Below are 14,356 nucleotides of genomic sequence, written 5' to 3'. Positions count from 1 at the left end.
GATCTGGCCACTGCACTCCAGTCTGGGCGACAGAGGGAGACTCCATCTCAAAAAAAAAAAAAAAAACTACCAAGACGGCATTGATTGGGGTTTTGGTGGTGGTGGTGGTGGTGGTGGTGGTGGTTTTTGAGAAAGGATCTTGTTCTGGAGTACAGTGGCGCAATCTTGGTTCACTGCAACCTGTCTCCTGGGCTCAAGTGATCTTCGTACCTCAGCCTCCCAAGTAGCTGGGACCACAGGTTCAGGCCACGATGCTCAGCTAATTTTCTTATTTTTTGTAGAGAGGGGGTCTCACTATGTTGCCCAGGCTGGTCTCAAACTCCTGGGCTCAAGTGATCCGCCCGCCTTGGCCTCCCAAAAGTGCTGGGATCACAAGTGTGAGCCACCGAGCCTGAGCCAGCATTGAGTTTTTAAGGATGCCTTACAGAGTACCACTTGATAGTTGACCCCTGATCCTTTAGCATTTTGTAAGTGTAAAAAAAAAAAAACTTACCTGAAGTATTCTCAATGGTCTTTTTTTCAAGCATTCTTCCCTACACCAAGGGCAGAGAAACCTTTAGAAATTACACATATGTGGCCGGGCGCGGTGGCTCGCCACTGTAATCCCAGCACTTTGGGAGGCCAAGGCCAGCGGATCACGAGGTCAAGAGATCCTGGCCAACATGGTGAAACCCTGTCTCTACTAAAAATACAAAAATTAGCTGGGCGTGGTGGCGGGCGTCTGTAGTCCCAGCTACTTGGGAGGCTGAGGCAGGAGAATCACTTGAACGTGGGAGGCTGAGGTTGCAGTGAGCCGAGATCACGCCACTGCGCTTCATCCAGAGGACAGAGCAAGACTTTGTCTCAAGAGGGAAAAAAAAAAAGTTACACATGTGTATATTGCCTGTCTTTGGTTCCCGTGTTGGTGCCTCTGGATATTTGTCAAACTAGAGTTCCTACATTCCTTATCAGGTTATTTCTATCGAATTTCTAGCACTTTTAAGTGACCTATAATCTTGTAGGCAAACAAATGAAGTCAGTGAGTATGTGTCACATTGACTTACGCCGGACTCACATGCAGCTTGTCTTTAGATGGGCAGACAAGATGCTGGCCGTACTGGAGTGGCTGTGGCTGTGCTGTCCTGAGCACCCTTCCTCCAGTGGCCCGGGTTTTCAAGGCTTTGACACAATTGACCTAAAGCCTCCTTTTTCAAGCGTGGCTGCATATCCACAGTGCTTTTGTGCATGATGTTGCGTTGTTCTGGAGGTTTCATTTTGTAATTCCAGTTATCTTTGATGAAAGAAATTAGTAAAAACGTTTGGATGTGAGTAATTGCAGAAGCCATGTGGCTGTCAAGTTTCTACATGAGCCTTAGGGTAAAAAGGCACTGAGATTCTCTCCTTTGTTCCAGGAAGTCCTGGAATTTCCTATTTTTCTCTTATTTTCTCTATGTGGTTTATTTTTTTCCTTCCCTGAAAACTTTGGAAATGCCTGAGGAGAGGTGAGTTGAACTTGTCTTGGCTGTCTCTTACTCCGGTTAGTTGGAGGCTGGTTCTCACCCACAGCTGCTTATTGGATTAAAGAGGGCATGTCCTGTGTGACAGTGCTCCAGATAGCATCCTGTCTTCTCAGGGAACACATACTTAGAACTGTGATTAAAGAGAGTTTGAGATGCTATGTGGAGCAGCTCTGGGGCAGGCATGGCTAGTTTTTATCGTAGTTCTGCTGAGTCCTTGGCAGTTGTTAATAATATTAACCAAAACACTGTAGCTTCCATTTACTGAGAGCCTATATGATGTGCCAAGCAGTATTCTAAATGCCTTACCTTCATTATCTCATTGTAAACTTCACAAGGCAAGGCACTTCCCCCCATACCGCCTGCCCCCAAAAAGAGTGGCAGTTTGATATGGTTCAACCTAATGCCTTTTACATATGAGGAAGCTGCGACAGAGACTTTATGTAAGTCCAGGGCTGTCTGACTCTGGAACTTGTGCTGCTTTGCTGTCTGAAGATACTGCTCAATAAGATGTAGCCAGCTGAGCAATAGCAAAGCCAGTTTCTTTGCAAACTTCTATCAGTTATACTGCACAGTTTCCAAGATGGATGGGGTTCAGTTTTTGTAAATCTTAAAACAGTTCAAAACCGAGTATTAGTAACTCTTCTTTTCATATTTTATAGGATACCATGAAATAGATTACATTGCATGTTTTATGCATTTAATAACGTTTTTGGGTTTAATGTAAATAACATTTAGTGGCCACTACAACATGTAAGACCCTGCTCACTACTAACAGGAATAAGAAAGGATTCCTGACTGAAAGGAGTTCATTATTTAAAAATGTATTTTTAATTTTTACGAATGTATAATAGTTTTACATATTTATGGGGTACCTGTGATATTTTCATACAAATATATACAATGTGTAATGATCAAATCTGGGCAGTTTTTTGAGACGGGGTCTTGCTCTGTCACCCAGGCTGGAGTGCAGTGGTGTGATCTTGGCTCACTGCAACCTCTGCCTCCCAGGTTCAAGCAATTCTCGTTCCTCAGCCTCCCGAGTAGCTGGGATTACAGGCATGTGCCACCACATCTGGCTAATTTTTGTATTTTTAGTAAAGATGGGGCTTCACCAAGTTGGCCAGGCTGGTCTCAAACTCCTGGCTTCAAGTGATCCACCCACCTTGGCATCCCAAAATGCTGTGATTACAGGCATGAGCCACTGCACTGGCCTGAATGTCCAAATAATGTGAAAAAATAAAATAAATAAATCCAGTAAGATGTTACTTTATATGCTTGGAACTAAGTGCTTAACATTCTGTGATTAATAATAAATTTTGAAGGTGAAGCAATTGAGCACAGTATCTACATATTCTAAAACTAAACTATAGTCACTTGTAGATTCTGTAAATATTTGGCACCAATAAACATTTTTGGCTGGGCATGCTACTTCACGCCTGTAATCCTAGCACTTTGGGAGACCTAGCTGGGCAAATTCCTTGACCCCAGGAGTTCGAGACCAGCTTGGGCAAGATAGTGAAATTCGTCTCTACAAAAAATAAAAAAATTTTAGCTGAGCTTAGTGGCGCACGCCTGTAGTCACAGTAGGAAGATTGATTGAGCCTGGGAGGTCGAGGCTGCTGTGAGCCAAGGGTGCGCCACTGCACTCCAGCCTAGGTGACAGAACAAGACCCTGTCTCAAGAAATAAATTTTAAAAATTAATTTATAAACATTAATTTGAGCAATATCTTTTTCAGAAAGGAAGTTCATGGTGTAGTGAGAGTGTTTAGCAGTTGACATGCCAGTCATGCCACTTAGGTCAGTGTAGGTGCCTCCGGAGTAGGCACCGTCAGGAAACTGAGCGACTGGGTGGTAGATGAGAATGGTCACTGACCGGACATTGAAGCTCCATTTGCATACCAAGAGAGGAAGCAAGTATTGGCTTTATTTTTCTTGTTAAAGTAATTCATACTTGAAAGAATTGAAACTGAAACTGTGTCCTAGGGAGGGTGTTGGTCTGACTTTGCCAGTCCAGCTGCTCACTGATAACCACTCTAATGCTAGCTTTGATCTGGCCTTTTCTCTATTCTGAAACTCTGAATCAGAGAAATTTAGCAGTAGAAGGAAGTGAAGAAATAAAGTCACAGTTGTTAAGCTAAAATAATTTAAAAGGTCAAAATTGAGTTTAAAGAGAGTTTAAGTGTAAAGGTTGAGGACAGGCCACCTGGGAAAGGACAGATTTAAAAGCATGGAAGTCAGTGCTCTTAGTTATAGACATTTGGGATTGTTTATATAGACAAAATCCTATATTTAACAGAATTTTAATATCTTAATGTAAGGCTTAATGTACAGTTATAATGATCTGATTAGTCAAGGTGTCTTTTTTAGGGGAGAAAGAGTGTAACTGTCATGAGATCCCTGTTTGGGGCACCATCTGGTCTGAGTTCCATACAGGACAATAAAAGAGGCAGTTAATCTGTAATAAAGATCAGCAGTTAGAAGGAGGAGATCTGGTCTCTTTTAAAAAAAAGACTTAGTCTTTTCTTAGTTGTTTATAGAACAAGAACAATCAGGAAGAGTTAAGCTAAAAATCTAAGAAACAGAATTGTAAACCTGTTACATGACCCAGATCATAGTCACATCTCTCTCAAGGCTTAAGGCGTTTTAGAGGTTCTAACAACTTTTAAATTTTATTTACTTTTACACAGTTGTTGTGACAGAATTGGAACTAAAATTCAGGGCTCTTCATGTCCAAGCAACAACTGCTTGGGCTTCAGTTTACAGCCTGTATGGTTGGACAGAATCAGCAGCACTGTTTAGTTCTGGATAATCACTGACTGAACAACAAAAGTTGGAGAACAGAAGTCCTCGATTTTGGAATTCATTTTCAGGACTGAGGTATATGTCATCTCCCCAAGTAGGAAATTTTGTTTCCTATTTCTCTTCTGGAGTTTTAAATCAGACCAGCCTCTTTCCAAACTGAAGTGATGGTACAATACCTCATTTTTAGGCACTAGCACCTACAGTTGCTTTTTTACTTCAATTTTATGAGAAACTATGGCAGAAGTTGTGCTATAGAAGCCCCCAACAAGCAGGTCAAACGGCATTAGTAGATCTCCATTTGACAGCCTGGCTTTTGTTGGGATTTCCATGGGACAAGAAAATGCGGTGCCCTTCTCTTTTCCTCTCAACACTGCTGGGAATATCTGCTCTCAAATGATGCAAATGAAATAATATGGCCATGCAATACTTAAATATCCTGGATCTCTGAGCTCTTGGAAATGTACATGAAGCAATATTTTAAGAGTATAATCGCAGGCCAGGCACGGTGGCTCACACCTGTAATCCCAGCACTTTGGGAAGCTGAGGTGGGTGGATCACGAGGTCAGGAGATCGAGACCATCCTGGCTAACACGGTGAAACCCCGTCTCTTCTAAAAATAGAAAAAATTAGCCAGGCATGGTGGCCGGCGCCTGTGGTCCCAGCTACTCGGGAGGCTAAGGCAGGAGAACCCAGAAGGCGGAGCTTGCAGTGAGCTGAGATCGCGTCACTGCCCTCCAGCCTGGGCACAAAGCAAGACTCCGCCTCAAAAAAAAAAAAAAAGCATAATCGCATAGTAGTCAAATATAATATATATTATATGTATATGTTGTATAGTATAATTTATTTGCATTACCATTGATCGCACCTTGAAGGACATAGAAACAAATGTAATGCATTTTTTTAAGTACAAAATAATAAACTGCCTAAATGTATGGCGTAGGAGAAAATGTGAGTAGGAATAATTACAGTGCATTTGTTTATAGACTTAACTTACAAAGCACTTTCACCTCTGTTAATTTTTTTTTTTTTTTTGAGATGGAGTCTCGCTCAGTCGCCCAGGCTGGAGTGCAGTGGCCAGATCTCCGCTCACAGCAAGCTCCGCCTCCCGGGTTCACGCCATTCTCCTGCCTCAGCCTCTCGAGCAGCTGGGACTACAAGTGCCCGCCACCACACCCGGCTATTTCTTGTATTTTTAGTACAGACAGGGTTTCACCGTATTAGCCAGGATGGTCTCGATCTCCTAACCTCGTGATCCGCCCGCCTGGGCCTCCCAAAGTGCTGGGATTTCAGGCGTGAGCCACCTCGCCCAGTCTGTTAATTTGTTTTAACCTTCACAGCTCTGTGGGATAATTAGAGGTTGGAAATCTTGACATGGGGGATAACATTTGGGTTATCTTTGAGCAGATGCAAGTAGTTCTCACTGCCCTTAGGACTTTTGAAACAGCTATAGCATCTCTAATTTTAAAAGAGGAAACCTGATGAAATAAAAATCTAAATTGACTCCATGGCCCACCTCTAGCTTATTTGAGGCTCTTCAGTTCAATTGGCAGCTCATTTAACTGTTCTTTTGAATAAAAATACTGCAATTAGAGCTCTTTCTGTGAGTTTCTTGGTGTGCCCCTTCGTAATGGCTATTTGAAACCAGTCATTAAAAGTTGCATGTATCAGGCCATTACTCCGTGTAAAGCTGATGAAAGCTGCCTTTCATCTGTTTGCGTAGGTTTCTTCCAGGAGCGATAATTTTCTTACTAGCAGCCAGTTCAGATTATTTTCAAAGGTGTTGAGACGTGTATACTCAAAATACCTGACTAGTGATGATATTGAATAAAACTTATTTCAGCTCAGTAAGTTACATAAATGCAGAACTTTATTTTAATTATTCATATATATTTAATTGAATATTTCCTTAATTTCTCTTTAGGTGTATTATAAGACTTTGACACTTCCTGTTTTGTCTGAAAAAAATGTGAATTACCTGTGATATTTGGACTCCAGTGTGATTGGGCTATCTCCCCTCATACCTATAGAATTGGGTACTACCATTTTTCTCTAGTGTAGAGTATGGGAAGGAAAGTTTCTTATCCTCCCTTTTCTCTTTATAAGGAAATGCAGCATCAAAGTGATTCTATATTCCAAGCAGTTCAAAGAATTCTGAACCATAAGCTGAGCTTAGTTTCAGGTGGGCAAATAGTTTTTCAAGCACCAGAATTTTCATTATTTCAAGTAGTTTTAGTATAACTATAAATGTTCTATAGCCTAAATGTCTTTTACTTTTCAAATTACTAACACTGTAAGTATGGTAAGTCACTTTTATTTAAACAAATATCTGTTAGGTCCTATTATGTACAGGGTATATGCTAGAGAATATGAGAATGCTTACAGAAGACTATAATATATTTTCTTTCCTGTCAATACATGGGTAATGCCACAAGACATACACATGCTGTGAGGGGGAAGAGGGATCTGATCTATGTAGAGAATTTATTTGCTATTCAGGAATAAGAAAAGAGCAGTTGGACAAGAATGGCTTTTATTTATTTATTGTTTTTGGCGGGGAGGGGGACAGGGTCTTGCTCTGTCTCCCAGGCTGGAGTGCAGTGGCGCTATCTGGGCCTCACTGCAACCTCCGCCTCCCAGGTTCAAGCGATTCTCCTGCCTTAGCGTCCAGAGTAGCTGAGATTACAGGCGCATATCACCCGGCTAAATTTTGTATTTTTAGTAGAGACGGGGTTTCACCATGTTGGCCAGGCTGGTCTCAAATTTCTGACCTCAAGTGATCCACCTGCCTTGGCCTCCCATAGTGGTGGGATTACAGGCGTGAGCCACTGCATCCGGTCCAAGAATGGATTTTTTTTAAAAGGGGTTAAGCTTGAAGAGGAAAAAACATTTTTAAAAACTACATAAATAAATGATAAATTATGGTAATTGTTTTCTTTAAAAGAAATAGAATTTGACTGGGTGCAGTGGCTCATGCCTGTAATCCCAGCACTTTGGGAGGCTGAGGCTGGTGGATCACGAGGTCAGGTGATTGAGACCATCCTGGCTAACATGGTGAAACCCCATCTCTACTAAAATACAAAAAATTATCCAGGCATAGTGGTGCGCGCCTGTAGTCCCAGCTACTTGGGAGGCTGAGGCAGGGGAATTGCTTGAACCCAGGAGGCGGAGGTTGCAGTGAGCTGAGATCCATACCACTGCACTCCAGCCTGGCAACAGAGCAAGACTCCATAAAAAAAAAAGAAAGAAAGAAAGAAAAGAAAAAGAAATAGAATATTGTACTCCACAAAATAATGTGTCTGGCAAATTTTAAAGAACTCAATGATGGGGAATCCCTACTGGAGTTGTACTTAATTGCAGCCTATCAGAAACTAAATATGTTAGAAGTCAGTTATATTTACATTGTTTTTATTAGTATATTTCATTTTCACTGTGTCATTTGTAACTCTCATCTTGTTTCTTCTTATTTTAGACCTGGAATGGCCAAATATCAAGGTGAAGTTCAAAGTTTGAAACTGGATGATGATTCAGTTATAGAAGGAGTAAGCGACCAAGTACTTGTGGCAGTTGTGGTCAGTTTCGCTTTGATTGCTACCCTGGTATATGCACTTTTCAGGTAAGACTAAGGACAAAAGAATTGAATACATTTGCAAGGATTGCTGACTTTTTGACCCCTAATAATGTATAATACTTAATATGAAAAGCAAGTAACAGAGCTCAGTGATTGTAGATGTTTACTAAGGTATGTTATTTTCCACAGGGCTTTGAATCTAACACATATATTTTCTGTCATCAGCTGTCTTACCAGATAATAATTAAATTCATCATCCACATTTTGAATAAAATATTAGTATTTTCTATTGGTATATGACAATTAAAAAAACTTTAATTTTCATAATTAAATCCGTCAACTTGTAGGTGATATAGATAATAAGTACAAAATACCTTGTTTTAAATGGAAAAATTAAGGCAAAAAAAGACTTGTATAGTAAAAAGGGAACTAATGTTAGAATTAATTTAATTTTTTAACTTATTTATTTATTTATTTATTTTTTGAAACAGAGTCTCACTATGTTGCCCAGGCTGGAGTGCGTGGCACTATCTCAGCTCACTACGACCTCCACCTCCTGAGTTTAAGCGATTCTCTTGCCTCAGCCTCCCAAATAGCTGGGATTATAGGCACACACCACCACACCTGGCTAATTTTTTTTTTTTTTTTTGAGAGAGTTTTGCTCTTGTTGCCCAGGCTAGAGTGCAATGGCACTATCTCAGCTCATTGCAACCTCTGCCTCTGGGGTTCAAGCAATTCTCCTGCCTCAGTCTCCTGAGTAGCTGGGATTACAGGCATGCGCCGCCATGCCTGGCTAATTTTGTATTTTCAGTAGACATGGGGTTTCTCCATGTTGATCAGGCTGGTCTCGAACTCCCAACGTGAGGTGATCCACCTGCCTCACCCTCCCAAAGTGCTGGGATTACAGGCATGAGCCACTGCACCTGGCCCTAATTTTTTCATATTTTTTGTAGAGATAGGGTTTCACTAGGTTGGCCAGACTGGTCTCAAACCCCTACCTCAAGTGATCCACCTGACTCCGCCTCCCAAAGTGCTGGGATTACAGTCATGAGCCACTATGCCCAGCCTATTTATTTATTTTAGAGACAAGGTCTCGCCGCGTTGCCCCAGTTGGACTTGAACTCCTGGACTCAGGGAGTCCTCCCATCCCAGCTTCCCAGGTTGCCGGGACTACAGGTATGTACCACTGCACCTGATTCTAAAATTAATTTAGGCTGGATGTGGTGGCTCATGCCTGTAATCCCAGCACTTTGGGAGGCTGAGGCAGGCGGATCACTTGAGGTCAGGTGTTTGAGACCAGCCTGGCCAACATGGTAAAACTCTTGTCTCTACTAAAAATACAAAAATTAGCTGGGCATGGTGGCAGGTGCCTATAATCCCAGCTACTTGGGAGACTGAGGCATGAGAATCACTTGAACTCGGGAGGCAGAGGTTGCAGTGAGCCAAGACCGCTCCAGTGCACTCCAGCCTGGGCAACAAACTGAAACTCTGCCTCAAAAAAAAAAAAAAAAAAAAATTAAATTAATTTAAATTGACTATTATAGACTCAAGAATAATATTTAAAAGGCTCAGCTGTCTGTCTACCAGTATGTGGAAACTAGATAATAAAGTAGAAATTTAAGAGTTAATACATGAAGATAGGTTAAATTTTGTATAAATTATAGAAAATAAATTTTTAAAATTATAAAATAGAAAAATGATTCTAAAAATTACAAGTAAGTGTATTTCCTGTATAAATTATAGAAAGAAGTATTAAACAAAATGTGAAAACTTAAAAAATTGGTGATTAATTTACTTTTTTACCTCTGTATTGATAGTCTCTTTTTAGGGTAACATTATCTTGATTACAATAGGGTATTTTATAGAGTGATAATCCAGAGTGATTGATACTGGTGATACACTGTGCATATCATGGGGGAAATAATGACTAGATGATAGCAGAGTTAAGTGAACTCCACCAAGCAGGTTGTTCTTAGGATTCATGACTAATGTTTTAATATACACCAAATAGAAAATATTGTATATTGCTGCAGGGCTCTGTCCTTGGGCCTTTTCTATTATTATTATTATTTTTTTGAAACCAGGTTTCACTCTGTAGCCCAGGCTGGAGAACAGTGGTGGTATCACACCTAGCTGCAGCCTGGACTTCCCATGTGCAGGTGATCCTCCCACCTCAGCCTCCTGAGTAGCTGGGACTACAGGTGCACATCAGCATGTGCAGCTAATTTTTTTGTATTATTATTATCATTATGTTTTGGTCAGATGGGTTTTTGCCATGTTGCCCAGGCTCATCTCTTAACTCCTGGGCTCAGGCAATCCACCTGCCTCAGCCTCCCAAAGTGCTAGGATTACAGGTGTGAGCCACTAATTGTCAGTTGGGAGGGATAGCTAACATTGGTATAACAGAATTAAGATTCAGAAATAGTCAAGCCATATATCTATGGTCAACTGACCTTTGACAAGGGTGCCAGGACCACTCAGTGGGCAAAGGTTTCAACAAATAGTGCTAGGACAATTGGGTAGCCACATTCAAAAGATTAAAGTTGGACCACACCACACCAGATTAACTCAACAATCTAAATATCAGAGCTAAATGTAGGGGTAAATCATTATGACTAAATTTAGCAAAGGATCTTAGATATGATAACAAAAGCATGAGCAACAAAAGAAAAAGTAGACAAACCAGACTTCATCAAAGTTAAGGTATTTGGACAGGTACAGTGGCTCATGCCTGTAATCCCAGCACTTTGGGAGGATCACTTGAGCCCAGGAGTTGAAGACCAGCCTGGGCGACAGAGTGAGACCCTGTTCAGGCTGGAGTGTAGTGGCTGGATCTCGGCTCACTGCAACCTCCACCTCCCAGGTTCAAGCGATTCTCCTGCCTCAGCCTCCCGAGTAGCTGGGATTACAGCCACCGCACCCAGCTAATTTTATATTTTAATAGAGATGGGGTTTCACCATGTTAGCCAGGTTGGTCTCGAACTCCTGACCTCAGTTGATCCACCCACCTCGGCCTCCCAAAGTCAGGGGGTTACAGGCGTGAGCCACCACGCCCAGCCTACCAAAAATTTTAAAATTAGGCGGGTGTGGTGGTGCACCTTGTAGTCTCAGCTACTTGGAGGCTGAGATGGCAAGATCACTTAAGCCTGGGAAGTCAAGTCTGCAGTGAGTTATGATCACACCACTGCATTTCAGCCTGGGCAACAGAATAAGACCCTGTCTCAGAAAAAAACAAAACAAAAAAATAAAAATACACGCAAAGGACCTATATAGACATTTTTCAAAAGAAGACATACAAATGGCCAAAAGGTTTATGAAAAAATGCTCAACATTACTAATCACCAGGGAAATGCAAATTAAAACCACAATGAGAAAAAACCTTATATCTTTTAGGATGGCCGTTATCAAAAAGATGAAAACAATAAAGATGAAAGAAGCATTGGCATGGGTGTGGAGCAAAGGGAACTGTGGTGCACTTTTTTGAGGAGTATAAAATGGCACAGTTGTTGTGGAAAACAGTATGAAGGTTCCTCAAAAAGTTGAAAATGGACTACCATATGATCCAGCAATCACACTTTAGGGTAGTATATATCAAAAGGAAATTACATCAGTATGTTGAAAAGATATCTGTGCTCCCATGTTCATTGCAGCATTATTTACAATAGCTGAAATATGGAATCAAGTTAGGTGTTCACCAGTGAATGAATGAAGAAAATGTGATATGAGTATATAGATCTCTCTGTATACACAATGGAATGCTTTTCAGTCCCTAAGAAGGAAGGAAATTCTGCCATTTTCAACAACATGGATGCACCTGGAGGACATGATGTTCACTGAAATAAGGCACAGAAAGACAAATACTGCACAGTCTCACTTAACTGTAAAATATGAAACATTTGAATTCACAGAAGCAGAGAGCAGAATGGTGGCTGTCAGGGGATGGAAAGATGTTAGTCAAACAGTGCAAAGTTTCAGTTACACATATGCATTTTTAAAAAGAGAGGCGGGGCACGGTGGCTCGTGCCTGTAATTCCAGCACTTTGGGAGGCTGAGGCAGGCGGATCACCTGAGGTCAGGAGTTCAAGACCAGCCTGGCCAACATGGTGACTCTGTCTCTACTAAAAATATGAAAATTAGTCAGGTGTGGTATCATATGCCTGTAGTCCCAGCTACTCGGGAGGCTGAGGCTGGAGAACTGCTTGAACCCAGGAGGCAGAGGTTGCCGTGAGCCCAGATCGTACCACTGCACTCCAGCCTGGGCAGCGACAAGACCAAAACTCCCATCTTTTTTTTTGTTTTGTTTTGTTTTGTTTTTTGAGACGGAGTCTCGCCCTTTTGCCCAGGCTGGAGTGCAGTGGCGCGATCTCAACTCACTGCCAGTTCTGCTTCCTGGGTTCAGGCCATTCTACTGCCTCAGCCTCCCGTGTAGCTGGGACTGCAGGCACCCGCCACCATGCCCAGCTAATGTTTTGTATTTTCAGTACAAACGGGGTTTCACCGTGTTAACCAGGAGGGTCTCAATCTCCTGACCTCGTGATCCGCCCGCCTCGGCCTCCCAAAGTGCTGAGATTACACATGTGAGCCACCGCGCCCGGCCCAAAACTCCATCTTAAAAAAAAAGAAAAAAAGAAAAAGATCACAAAACCTTAAGTAACCTATTATGTTTAAAATTATATTTATAAGACTTTTTTTTTTTTTTTTAAATTTTGAGACGGAGTCTGGCTCTGTAGACCAGGATGGAGTGCAGTGGAGCAATCTCGGCTCACTGCAAGCTCCGCCTCCTGGATTCAGGCCATTCTCCTGCCTCAGCCTCCCGAGTAGCTGGGGCTATAGGCGCCCACCACCATGCCCAGCTAATTTTTTTGTATTTTTAGTAGAGACGGGGTTTCACTATGTTTGCCAGGATGGTCTCAATCTCCTGACCTCGTGATCCACCCGCCTTGCCTTGGCCTTCCAAAGTGCTGGGATTACAGGCATGAGCCACCGCACCTGGCCAAGACTAATTTTATTTTAAATATTTTTCTATTATCTTCTGATTTCTCTACTATGAATATTTATTATTTGCATAATAAAAGTTTTTTTTTTCCACATCACCAGACTAGAATGATGTGAAGCCCAAACTAAAAAGTTTCCATTTTTGCTGGCACAGTGGCTCATACCTATAATCCCAGCACTTTGGGAGGCTGAGGCAGGTGGATCCCCTGAGGTCAAGAGTTCGAGACCAGCCTGGCCAACATGATGAAATCCCCTCTCTACTCAAAATACAATAATTAGCCAGGTGTGGTGGTGGGTGCCTATAATCCCAGCTACCCAGGAGGCTGAGGCAGGAGAATTGCTTGAACCCGGGAGGCAGAGGTTGCAGTGAGCTGAGATCGCACCACTACACTCCAGCCTGGGCAACAAGCAAAACTCCATCTCAAAAAAAAAAAAAAAATTCATTTAATAAGGCAATTGTATATTGTAGATGCTGAAAACTTTATTGGCTACTTTTATAAAATTAATAGCTAAAGGTCAAATCTGCATTATGTTCAGTTTGGGACTAGCATTTTAAACTGGAAAACATTCAGGGGAGACTGTCAAAATAGGGAAAGCTGAGGAAACAAATCATAAAATGCTTGAAGGAAGGAGGGATGTCTAGCTTAGGGAAGGGACTCTTGGACAGTAAAACTGTCTTTGTGATGAGGGCTTGGTCTTGTTAAAGAATAAAATTTTAATTTGTGCAGCAGCAATAGAAAAAAAAAAAAAATTAGAGCCAGGCTCAGTGGCTCACGCCTGTAATCCCAGCACTTTGGGAGGCTGAGGTGGATGGATCACTGGAGGTCAGGAGATCAAGACCAGCCTGACCAACATTGTGAAACTTCCGTCTCTACTAATAATATAAAAATTAGCTGGGTGTGGTGGTGGGCGCCTATAACCCCAGCTACTCGGAGGCTGAGTCAGGAGAATCTCTTGAACCTGGGAGGCGGAGGTTGCTGTGAGCCAAGATCACGCCACTATATTCCAGCCTGGGTGACAAGAGCAAAACTCCATCTCAAAAAAAAAAAAAAAAAGAATTAAATTTATTCTGCATGGTTTCATGGGCAGAACTGGGGCCACTGGGACAGTGAGTGGAGATAAATGATGAGATTTTCACTCAGCCTACAGTGACATCTTTTCAAGTTACATAATGTGCTCCCGATTACTTGGACATTGTCTTGAGGTAATCAGTGAAGTAATCGTGATTACTGAGGTAATCATGATGTGTTGGGGAAGGGATGGCATGTGTAGTTTAAAATTCAGACAGGTCTCTTTTTTTTTTTTTAGACAGAGTCTCACTCTGTCTCCACCCAGGCTGGAGTGCAGTGGCACAATCTTGACTCACTGCAACCTCCACCTCCTGGGTTCAAGCGACTCTTCTGCCTCAGCCTCCTGAGTAGCTGGGACTACAGGCACACATCACCATGCCTGGCTAATTCAGACCATTTTTAAGTGTGTAATTCTGTGGCG

At 41.9% G+C, this 14,356-nt stretch overlaps 1 protein-coding gene across 12 annotated transcripts in view; it reads left to right on the top strand.

Annotated features, from left to right (window-relative positions):
- The window catches only part of RNF170 (ring finger protein 170), a 47,277-nt gene that overhangs the window by 2,550 nt on the left and 30,371 nt on the right, over nt 1–14,356 (top strand). For 8 of the 12 annotated variants that reach the window (XR_012416410.1, XR_012416411.1, XR_012416408.1 and 5 more), the window contains exon 2: nt 7,772–7,915. Coding sequence is in view for 5 of the 12 variants with exons in the window: in XM_045398210.3 (XP_045254145.1) it covers nt 7,779–7,915 (137 nt within the window). In the remaining 7 variants the exon portion in view is untranslated. Of the gene's footprint in view, nt 1–4,187; nt 4,378–6,422; nt 6,482–7,771; nt 7,916–14,356 lie in introns of those variants that run through there. The other 4 variants (XR_012416409.1, XM_015454736.4, XM_073998748.1 and 1 more) reach the window with 2 other exon arrangements.

Source organism: Macaca fascicularis, chromosome 8 (assembly GCF_037993035.2).
Source record: "Macaca fascicularis isolate 582-1 chromosome 8, T2T-MFA8v1.1".
NCBI classification, from domain to species: Eukaryota; Metazoa; Chordata; class Mammalia; order Primates; family Cercopithecidae; genus Macaca; species Macaca fascicularis.
Note: the sequence above shows the minus strand (reverse complement) of the source record. Positions and strands in the feature narration are given on the sequence as shown.